Consider the following 12,242-nt stretch of genomic DNA (forward strand, 5'->3'; position numbering starts at 1 on the left):
GTCAGATATCTGTTGGGAGACTCCTTGTATTTCCATGTCTGTTTCTATCATTGATGTCGTTACAGAAGTCATCGCAATACTGCTTCTTGTCGTTTCTAGCAGCTCTCTGAAATTCTTCGTTAAGTTCCTTCCTGAGATCTTTTCTTTCTTGTCTTTGGCTTCTTTCTTGGAAAGTTCCACTGTTTATTCTGACATTCAGTCTGCTTTCTTCTTGTCTTTGGCAGAAATTAATAAATTGTTTTCCTACTTCATTTTAATTTCCTTAGTCATAGAATCTGATTGTGTTTCTTCTGTGTTATTTGGAATTCCAGTTTCCAATCATAAGATGCACATCTTGTTTACATGTTGTAGCAATTTCAGATTGAACTTGACCATAATGTTCATCAACTCCTCTTCTTATGCATTAATGACTAGAGCATAAACACTCAACATATGAAGGAATTTTTCACTAAGTCTAATTTGTATTATTTGGTTATTGATTGCATTGTATCCAATGCTATCCTTGCTATAACCTTCCTATTACAGCATATTTTTTCCTGTATGGCATCAGTAGCAAGATAGCTTTAAATGTGCACATCATAAATGTAATTGATACTTTGAAAGTATCAATTTTGTCTGAAGTTGAAAGCCATCCAATCGTAGGGGCCTATCATCCAGCACTATATCATCAATCACTTTTATATACATGCATGTGATTTTCTTGTAAAATACAGATGCTTTATGATGATCTTCTCCTACATAGTATGAACTGATTCCTTTGCCATTGTCATTAAAGAATTCATTCACCTTGAGTTCTTCATATGTCACATGAAGTTGTTATCTAGTAACAACTTCTTACTTTGGGTGAGCCTGCCAAAATTATATTTTGACTATGCTAAGATAAGGTAGCACAGCCAGGTCTGAGGGGGCATGTTAGTCTGCTACAGTAAAAATACTTGTTTTCCAACAATTATCCCAAAGGTGTTTTTCAAAAGGTACCCGGATTTTCTTAGTTGAAGAAAAACTGAAGAAGCTTCTTCGATGAGAAGTAAACATTTTCAAAGAAAAAAAAACCCCAAAAAGTCCAGTTGCATTTTGAAAAGCATCTTTGGGCCAACCATGACCTGGATAATTGAGAATCTCCATAGATATTTTTCCAACAAGTTATTTACATATCACCTGTTATGATTTCCTTAAACTTGGTACACTTCAGATGTGCTAGGACTACGATGCCCAGAATTCCCAGTCAATTGAAAATGGGCTGAATATAATACTTCAAATTGTAAAAGGCTGAGGTAGAACTTCACAGGGCTATATGCTCTGGAGCAGAAAAAATATGCATGTATAGCCGGATGAATAGCAGACAAAGTCAGGGAGAAATAAGAACTGATCCAGAACTGGTATTAATGGTACTGATGAAGAACTGTGATTTAGATCAGACTTCAAATTTTAAGACTTGTTATAGATGCATGTGCAACTTGCAAGTTAAGTGAGAATCATGTGTTAAATATAATATAAAGCAGAAGATTGTGATCTGCCATATATTGCTTTAACAAACAATTCACATTCTCATCTCTCTTTCTAACAAATGAAACTGGAAATATACAGTATATGCTATAGACGAAAACAAGTATTCATTATTAATGTTTCACTTGAGCAGCTGACACAAAAGTTGCAAATATTATTTGACAAAAATGCTAAGTGGTACAGCTAACAGAAGAACATAAGAACTGTAAAGTGGAAGATTTACCTTAAGGAGAACAACTTATTGAGAACAGTGTTAGTATCTGAGAAGCAAATAATTCCAGATTACACTACAAGAAAGTTTTAAACTTTCAAGAAAACTTGAAAATTCTTTCCTTCTTTCCTTTCCTTTCCTTTCCTTTCCTTTCCTTTCCTTTCCTTTCCTTTCCTTTCCTTTTCAATATCTTCTTTCCCCTTCCTGTTCATGGCTTTCAGCAATAAAACACATGTTTTGAATGTAGAAAGTAGCAGGTTTAATACTTTGTATCTCAAGTGAAGATAATCAGGAAAGATAATAATAGATAGATCAGGAAAAATATTTAGGCTGCCAGGTCTTTATTTGTCAAATTTACTTGCTGCCCATCTCACAGTTCAAGGTGAGTCTGAACAGCCTTGTTTTCATTTTCCTTGCATCCAAATGCTTCAAAACTAATAATAACATTTAAAAATAATAGTGATTAAAAAAAAACCTTAAAGGAGTAGTTAACAACTAGAGCAACAAATATAAAATAGCAGCAAATTCAAACCTGTTTAAGTTTGGGAAGCATGAAATGCCTAACATAACAGTATTTACATATTGCCTAAAATCAGCATGGAAAAAACAACTATCATGGGATGAATGTTTCTGATCAGTTTCTCAAAACCATTCCCAAAAGGCTGCAGATAATGGTGGCAAGATCAATTATCTGACATCATGACTGTCATCATTAAGAGTTTATTTAAAATCAATGCTGAGCCATGTGCTAGCCCAACTAATATGAAGGCACTTTAAACTTATTAAACGAATGCAGTATTTTGAGAAAATTCTTATAAACCAGCAGATAACTGGGGCTAAATTTGGTCTTTAGAGATTAATTCTGATACCTAAAACTGTACACAGGATTGAACTGGGAACAAAATCTTCTTTTGATACTGGTGCTAAATGTTTCAATATAGTGATGCTATTAACTAATTCACTATATGCATTTTGAATCAGTTGTGTTTCTGGTTATTCTATTTGGGCAATATGATATCAATAATCAGACTGAAATTACTTTTCCTGTTTTTGAGTAAGACAGAATAAAATCACTATGCTATGTTGGACATCATGATTGTTTGTCAATATACGATATATATTTGAGTTTCATGGGATGTAGACAATGGTACAGTATATTCCCTTGTAAGGTAATCTCTATTTTATCAATCCTAGTATTGAGCAAAGTCATGATTTGCAGCAGAGATTAGTAGCTATATAGTGATCACCATGGCATATGAAAGATTGCATCTTGAAATGTAAAAGGAATAAATGCTAAAAAGCATGAAATCATAAATAAAATTGATTTATTTTATTAAATATTTATTTTAAGTATAAAATAAAAGTATATTTTAAGTATTTTAAGTATTGTCTCTGGACAGTGGCTGAGTGACCTTGAGATAGGGGATATAGTTACCGAGCCCTTGTCATGGTCAGATCACTCTCTCCTTCGTCTCGGCTTTCAAACCGCTACACCCTGCCGCAGGGAGGCGGAGCTGGTAAGATGGTTCCGCCCCAGGCGCCTGATGGAACCTGATAGGTTCCAGATGGAGCTTGGGCCATTTCCTGAGGCTCTGGCACACGCCTCGGCTGGAGACCTAGTGGCCACCTGGGAAAGGGCGGCCGCTGGAGCTCTGGATCGGGTCGTGCCTTTGTGGCCTCTGACCCGGCGCCGATCTCATTTGGCTCCTTGGTTTACTGAGGAGCTGAGGGAGTTGAAGCGCCGGAAAAGATGCCTAGAGAGTAGTTGGAGGGCCAGCCTTTCGGAATCCGACCGGACACTGGTAACATCCCATATTAGGACTTACCTAGTGGCGATAAAAGCAGAGAAATGTAGTTATTTTGCTGCTCTTATTGCGTCATCAGATAATCGCCTGGCCGCCCTGTTTAGGGTGACCCGCTCCCTGCTCCACCAGGAAGCGCGGGAGGACCCCTTGGAGGGTAGAGCCGAGGATTTTGTTCAGTATCTGTATGACAAAATCACTCAGATTCGGGAAGATTTGGACTCCGACTGGGTAGTCTCAGGGGGAGGGACTGGGGCAGGTCTTGAGAATGTTATCTGGGATGAGTTTGATCCTGTGAACCCTGAGGACGTGGACAGGATTCTGGACAGACTGAATGCGACCACCTGTTTATTGGACCCGTGCCCCTCCTGGTTAGTACTGGCTTCCCGGGAGGTGACGCGAGGCTGGCTCCAGGGGATTATAAATGCTTCGTTGGGTGAGGGTGACTTTCCCGCTGCCTTGAAAGAGGCGGTGGTGAGGCCTCTCCTCAAGAAGCCTTCCCTGGACCCGGCAATGTTGGTTAATTATCATCCGGTCTCCAACCTTCGTTTTGTGGTGAAGGTTGTTGAGAGTGTGGTTGCGCAACAGTTCCCCCAGTTCCTGGATGAAACGACGTATCTGGATCCGTTCCAGTCAGGCTTCAGGCCCAGGTACAGCACGGAAACAGCATTGGTCACGTTGGTAGATGATCTCTGGAGGGCTCGGAACAGGGGGTGCTCCTCAGTCGTGGTCCTGTTAGACCTCTCAGCGGCTTTTGATACCATCGACCATGGTATCATGCTGCACCGGTTGGAGGAGTTAGGGGTGGGAGGCACTGTGTTGCGGTGGTTCGCCTCCTTTCTCTCTGACCGGTCACAGGCTGTGTTGACAGGGGGGCAGAGGTCGACCCCGAGGCCCATCATATATGGGGTGCCGCAAGGGTCGGTCCTCTCACCCCTCCTGTTCAACATTTATGTGAAGCCGCTGGGTGAGATCATCCGTGATTTTGGGGTGAAGTACCACCAGTACGCTGATGACACCCAGCTGTACATCTCCACCCCAGACCACCCCAATGATGCCCTTGAAGTGATGTCCCAGTGCCTGGAGGCCGTGCGGATCTGGATGGGGAGGAATAGGCTCAGGCTCAACCCATCCAAGACCGAGTGGCTGTGGTTTCCGACGTCCCGATATAGTCAGTTGACGCCATCGCTGACTATTGGGGGCGAATTGCTGGCCCCCACGGAGAGGGCCCACAACTTGGGCATCCTCCTGGATTCACGGCTGTCTTTAGAAGAGCATTTGACGGCCGTGACCAGGACGGTTTTCCATCAGGTTCGCCTGATTCGCCAGTTGCGTCCCTTTCTAGATCAGGACTCTTTACACACAGTCACTCATGCCCTCGTCACTTCCCTCCTGGACTATTGCAATGCTCTCTACATGGGGCTCCCCTTGAGGAGCACCCGGAGGCTCCAACTAGCGCAGAGTGCGGCCGCGCGGGTAGTTATGGGAGCGACATGGCACTCCCACGTAACACCTCTCCTGCGCGAGCTATACTGGCTCCCGGTGGTCTTCCGGGTGCACTTCAAGGTTTTGGTCACTACCTTTAGAGCGCTCCATGGCTTAGGACCTGGCTATTTACGGGACCGCCTACTACCACAATCAACCTCCCACCGGCCAGTACGTTCTCATAGAGAGGGGCTCCTCCGGGTGCCGTCGGCCAAACAGTGTTGACTGGCGGCCCCCAGGGGGAGGGCCTTCTCTGTGGGGGCACCTACTATCTGGAATGAGCTCCCCCCGGAGATACGTAGGATCCCGGACCTGCGCACTTTCCGCCGCGCTCTAAAGACCTTTCTATTTCAGCAAGCCGGCCTGGCCTGATCTTTCCCCCCTTTTAATTTTTAAATTTTAAATTTTAAATTTTAATTGAAATTTTAAATCTGTTCTAAATTTTTGGGATGTTTTAAATTGTCTTGGGCTCAAATATTTAATTTGGTTTTAATTTTGCTCTTAACTTTTGTATCTATGTGTTTTATTTTGTCCCTGTTCACCGCCCTGAGTCCTTCGGGAGTAGGGCGTTATACAAATTTGATCAATAAATAAATAAATAAATAAAATAAATTCTGAAAATAAGGACTAAAAAGTTTCAAAAATGGTGAATTAATGCAGTCTGTGTCTACATATAAAAGTAAGAATTCACATATTGGTGACAGTTGCATATCATATTGCAATGGATTGCAATAATGAAATAATCAGAAATGGGTTTTGCAGAAATCTATGGGATATTCTGAAAGTGGAGATGAGGAAAGAGGAATTATTCTGTCACTGTGAGACAACAAGAGAGTACAGAACAAATGATTGGGCCATTTGGAAACCAAAAGTGAATCAGTATGGAACCAGTCTGGATGGGAATCATGATAGAGAAGTCAGAGAGTAGTGAATGTGGGACCTACCATTTTGGATCATGTCAAGAGAGGATCTTGGGAAAAGGTAACAAGGAAGATAAAGAAATGAAGGAAACAAGGATGAAAGTAGAATTGATGCACAGAGAGAATATAAATCCTATATGAAAAGGAAGTTAGCTTAATTTCTCAGTGGAAAAAAGGAAATATGTGAAAACTGCATGTTACAGAATGCTATAGAAGGGCATGGAGTTAAGGTAACATTTGAAACATATTTGAAATTTGATTTGATTTGAAACATTTGAACATATGAAAAATGATACTTAAATGATATAAAAGACCTATAGGGTAAAAAAGAGATTGCTGCAAAACATGATGACAGAAAGATATTGTATAATATGTATAATGAGGAAAAAGATATTTGTAAAGAATGTAAACTAAAAATGCAAAGATAATTAAAATTAAAAAACAGAAGAGATGTAGAGCAATTTTGATGGAAATGTAACAAACTTCCAGCAGAATCAATGGAATTTAAAATAAAGAAATGAAATGGTGAGGTGAAACTCAAGTTAGAGAATGTAGGCAGGAGTATTTTAGAAATGTTCATGAGAAAAGTGCTAATCATATCAGACAAGAATTGAGACAATACTATAAATGTTACCATCAAACAAAATATATATATAAAAAGAAGGCATTGTTGCTCTAACAGTGTCGATGGTGCAACTGACAATATATTAAAGCAAGGATATGATTTACCTGTGGTTGTATGCCTCTTTTAAAGGGTGTGAAGCAGTGGTGGGTTCCTCCCGGTTCGGCCCGGTTCCATCGAGCCGGTAGCAGTGACGATACGACATCACCAAACCGGTTCTGTTCCCCCTGCCCCCCCGCTTCCCCACCCACCCCCTGCATTATTCTTACCTTTTATTTGGCCCCACCCCCAATCTATTGCTGCCTCCTGAGTCCCAACTGATGGCTAGAGAGAAAAAACCTGTTTAAACTCTTGCCGTGGGGCTTCAAAGGGCCGCCCTACAGCTGATCAGTGTTAAAAGAAAACAAATGAGTAGACCAGTGCCTGCAAAAATACATGAATAGATCAGTGCCTGCAAAAATACATGGGTAGACCAGTGCCTGCAAAAATAAATGGGTTAGACCAGTGCCTGCAAAAATAAGTTAGACCAGTGCCTGCGAAAATAAATGGGTAGATTGATACAGCTCTGCAAGCAGTTAAAAGCCTGGTAGACCAGTACCTCTGCTAAATCCTAAATAATTGTCATATGACCATCAAGCCACACCCACAAAATAAGCCATGCCCACAGAACCGGTAGTAAAAAAATTTAGAACCACCCCTGGTGTGAGGACTGCATAAATGCCTAATAATTGGAAGAATGCTACTATTATCCCTCTTCAAATTCAAACGAATTTGAATGCTAAAACTGAACAAAAAAAGATTAATTTGTTAGGTGCGCCTTGGAAGGATTTGGTAGAATTCTGAACCAAAAAATTACAAGAGATGACAATGAGCAAAACCTGGGAAGTGCAAAGCAACTTTATGGCAAACAGACCCGATTTTTGATCTTCAGCAGATCATCGAAAAATAAGTGGCAGTGAGACACTTGACTCATAGAATATTTTCATAAATATGGAGATAAAAAATAGTTGCTGAATATAAAATCAATATGTGACAGAAGTAAAACATGTAAGAGAATAAATGAAATCCTTAATTAATTGTTAGGAGAGGAATTAAGCAAACGATGCACTGTTGGCTATTGTAATTATGGATAAATAAAATAGAAATTCATACAGTTAGGATGGTTTGTTGTGGCAAGGGAGGTAGTTGGGGACACAAATATGCATGAGTAGCTGGGGTCCTTTTTTATGCAGATGTTACTTTGTTATTGGCAGAGAACCCAAAGGATTTGTACCAAATTTTAGATACATTGCAAGATCCATCAAAGTATGCATAAAAAAGTAATGTCTCAAATATCAAGGGTTGTGATAGCTCACAAGGAAATAAAGTAAATTACTAAAGATCAGTAAAAAATTAATAGTTCTGAATGTGGGTGATAGAATTTTTATTAAAAATAAATTGATGGGAAAAATGTTAACATATGCAAATGCTGGTTGGAAGAAGTATGTAGTATTAAATCTGTGTTAAGGATTGAAGATTTCTTGAAAGAAGCAAAAATGGCTGTGTATAAGATGTTCTTTGGCCCACTTTGTCATATGGAAGTAAGCGTTGAATAAATCAGGACAAAACTTCAGTATGCAGTAAGAATATATTATTTAAGAAATGTGTGTTGCTGAGTTAACATGAATTAAATATACTTTGGTAATTTCACACCAAAGTACACCAGTGACCCAATTATTTTTACAGAAAACAAAATCTGGGAATGGGGAAACATAGTTTAAATACTGAAAGTTCATTTTTAAACTTCATATTACTAAGCTCAGTTTAATGTCTCATTCAATTTAGCACCCAAGGGAAGATTTGAATTTGCCTATTCTTAGGGCCATTTCTGAAAGTTGCCATTCAATTGGAACTGGACAAGTACAGTTCCTGAATTCTACAGTGCAGTGTGATTCAGGGTAGTTCTTAGACCTTGCTGATTAGCTTTTTATATGAAATGATTAAGTCAGGTTCTTCCTGCTATACACAGATTGCGGAAATTTTGCTTTGGATTGTCAAAATATGATTGAGCTGTTAAACACATTGCATACTTAAGTTAGTAATAATCATGAATGTACGTAGAGAAATGGCCGTTGTGGATTCCTTTAGAAATCTAACGTCAAAGAGCAATGTGGATATCATCTTATCAGCTCTAAATATAATTATACTTTCAAATAGCATTTTCTCAGTTAAAATCAGCTATTATCAGCTATTGTAAAACTGCAACCCATTTAACACTATTCATGTTAACAGTTAAGATGTGATTAATATGTCAAACTATTTCTATGTATGTTGAGCCCTGATTTTATATACGTTTATTCCTCCTAGATTTCCAAGATGCTGAACCATTGGCTCAGAGCACTAAAAGCACATCCCTTCCCTTTAATCCTATAACCCATAATCCACAGAATTTTCTTGGCAGTAGCAGTACAATGATTTCCATCAGAAATGTTACAGAAAGCAACTATAAGGTTATGGGCAAATTCAGTCTTAACCAGAATTTATTTGAAGTGACAGAAAAAAACTGGATTCCTACAACTACCTATCATTTCTCTAGCACTATAAAAGAGGTAAGATAATTTATTCACTGGAAAAACTTTCCTTTCCTTTCCTTTCCTTAAGTATATCTTGAAATAAAAAAGAAACAACATAGTAATAATCCAGAATATTGTTCTAATTGTGAATAAATAGCTCATTGAATCTGATAACTGATGTTGATGTACATGTTACTTGATTGCAATACAATGTTATCATCCACAAGTTGTTAGGAGTTTCCAGAAGCTCTTGCTCCATAGATAACTGGATGTAAGACTCTCTGATTGAAGTTGGGCTCTAGGGAACAGATGCTATTGTACATCCCTGCTGCTCAACATCACTCCTGCCTGAGCTGCTGGATTTCAATGCTGGGCTAGTGATTTAGACCCAAGGCTTATAGTTCTTGAGGACTTCAGTCTGCAACCCAGAAACATTGAATCTAGGACATCTCAGGAGTTCATGGAATGGTCCTGGATCATCGAAAACTTGACACATTAGATCTGTTATTTTTGTCTCAGTACAGTTGAGATACGATCTGATCTTGAAGGATATTTCTGTTGCTGTGGTCAGATCACTTTCTAATTGCTTTGCAAGCTTGGTGGAAAGTGGGTCAGAGTCTGCTAGATCAGCCAATAACTGCTGATCCCGGCTGTGAATCAGAGGGAACTTGGGGTCCCCATGAGTGTTTAGTGAATGGTTCAGCTGAGACGCTCTCTGCAGTTTGAAATGTATGAGTAGCTATCTTAAACTAGAGTGGCCCTATGTAGTCTCTCTCCCTCTGCAGAGACACCCTTGGCTTTTTTAGGAACCCTGAGAAAAAACAGTTTGGCTTGGCTCTCTGTAATTTGTCTTGTATTCTTCTTTTAGTAAGTGGTTTTTAGTTATAAACTGACAGAATCATTTGACAGCTGTTTTAACCGATAAATTGAATAAATAAATGCACAAATATTGTGGGCTGTTAGTCTGGATCCTTATTTTGCTTACAGCCATCACTGATAGCACTAGAAAGGTAATAATGAGCATAGAGAAATATTGAGGTAAATTGAATTATACTGCTCATTTCATTTACCCAGCCATGATTTGGTCACAGGTTTCTCATGTGTGATATCAATATCAAACTAGAGCTACTTTGAATTGTGAGAGAACAATGACAACTACTCCATTTGGCAATCCAGAAATGACTACTCAAAAAACTGGGTAAGCTTGGGATAGAATTCATTCTTGGTCTACCACTGCTTAAACTCTCCTGTGTTAGAAATCCAGCATTAGCCTATTAGCACTGTTTTGGGGGAAAGTTTGTGGTAAAGGTACAAATATAAGTCTCAGGTGTTAATGGAGGACAAGACTTATGCATGCATTTTGGAGAGAAGTAGCTGACATAGGCGTTAAGGTGCTGACGTGCAGCAGATTCAAATGTATTAAACTACGTTTTTCTTTTCCTCCTTCCACAAACAAACAATATGCTCTTCTTTCACTTTATGGTTTCTGATAGATCATTTTTTCTCCCTCTCTACCTCAACCTCCCCTCCCCCACCTATCTCTTTTTGATTATTTTCAAAATTTAGTCTATCTGCACTATCCAACTCTTAGGAAGCAATTTGTTTTCCGTATTTATGAAAACATATTGGACTGTATTAAATGCAAACAAAGAACAACATTTCATTTCACATAATGAAAACATTTATGCTATTGTTAAACCTCATTTAAGCCAAGCCACTTACAAAGGTACTTTGCATTTTTAAACATATTTGCTTTAGAGCAACTTTGGGTTGCAAATCTATTGTTTGCTGTTTCAAATTACTAACTAACCATGCCCATTTTGTTAAAGAGAGAGATAGAAATTGTTAATTATATTGTATGTATGTATGCCCCTCAACTCTCTTTTATCAGGATATATCCTGAGAATATATCCAAGTATTTTTTCCACTTTACTCCGGATCTCACTTGCTACAATTTAAACTGCTTCACCTGGACAACTGGAAGGCAAAGATATATAATTGGGTATAATCAGTATATTTATACATATATTGGTATATTACTCCCCATACCAAGAGATTATCTTGCCCAGCAGCTTCATGTAGATCAGGGGTCTCCAATTTTGCTGGCTGGGGAATTCTGGGAATTGAAGTCCACCAGGCTTAAAGTTGCCAAGGTTGGAGACCTCTGATGTAGATATTAAAAAGGAGACGGTAGAACCACAGTGGGGGAGGGGGGACTTAGGGCTTACAACCTCTCTCACATCAACACCACTAGAACAAGCCTCAGAAAAGGGTGCCCATGCACTCCCACTTTCATCAGCCAAAAGTTCAAAGAGACCCAAAATAGATACACCACCCCCATCCCAAGCACAACCAAAGCCATTTCAGTACTATACCCTGGCCTGAATCCTGGCAAGAAAGAATCCACATAAGCTACTTATTCCAGATGAAGTGTAGCCTCCTTTTTTTCCAGGCAAGGTTAGAGATGAAAAAAATTGTTCGGATAGGCTTGATCCAAGAAAGGTATCTTGAGGAAGAAGCATACCACTGCCTCTTTCAGACCTGGCAGAACCACTTCCTCTCTTAAGGAGTCATTTTATGTTCCTATGTACATTTTGAAATTTGGAGGGCGGGGGGGTTAATATTTAATTCTTCAAAGTCATTTCAAACTTCACACTGCTTTCTCTGACTTGTTTTCTGTTTCTTTATTTTTTTCTGACTACCATTCCTATAATCACATACTCTCATCTGGCCTTTTTGTAGGCTAAGGATGTGCACAAAGTTGCATCAGTTGATTTAATACTGTAAGACTGAACTAACCAAATGAAAGTAAACAAGTGGCCAAAAATGATCCACTTCATTTCTGAAGTGAGGACTGCTGGATAAATTAATTAAATATAAAATCAGTATGTGGAATAATGTACAGTATATCTCAAATTTCTGGAATACTTAATCCAAGTAGAACAAAGGAAAGGGAAGCTATTATGGAAGAATTAGCATATTCCCAGATCTTTCAGGCTTCTGTGGCAAGGTTGAAGGCATAAATGGTGATGGAGTGGTTGGAATAAGAATCTGTTCCAGCTATTTGCTTTGCTCTCAGTCTCAGTCGTTCATAGAGTGGAAAGGCTATGGATCTTCTGCATGCTTCAAATCTTTCTAATTCCA

General features: G+C 39.2%; 1 protein-coding gene across 1 annotated transcript in view; it reads left to right on the forward strand.

Moving 5' to 3' along the window:
* Nucleotides 1–12,242, forward strand: part of PTPRB (protein tyrosine phosphatase receptor type B) — a 94,761-nt gene that overhangs the window by 6,788 nt on the left and 75,731 nt on the right. The window contains exon 3 of the mRNA XM_087874098.1: nucleotides 8,893–9,134. Coding sequence (XP_087730224.1) covers nucleotides 8,893–9,134 — 242 coding nt within the window. The remainder of the gene's footprint in view (nucleotides 1–8,892; nucleotides 9,135–12,242) is intronic.

Source organism: Pantherophis guttatus, chromosome 7 (genome assembly GCF_059756535.1).
Source record: "Pantherophis guttatus breed Tessera chromosome 7, ASM5975653v1, whole genome shotgun sequence".
NCBI lineage: Eukaryota > Metazoa > Chordata > Lepidosauria > Squamata > Colubridae > Pantherophis > Pantherophis guttatus.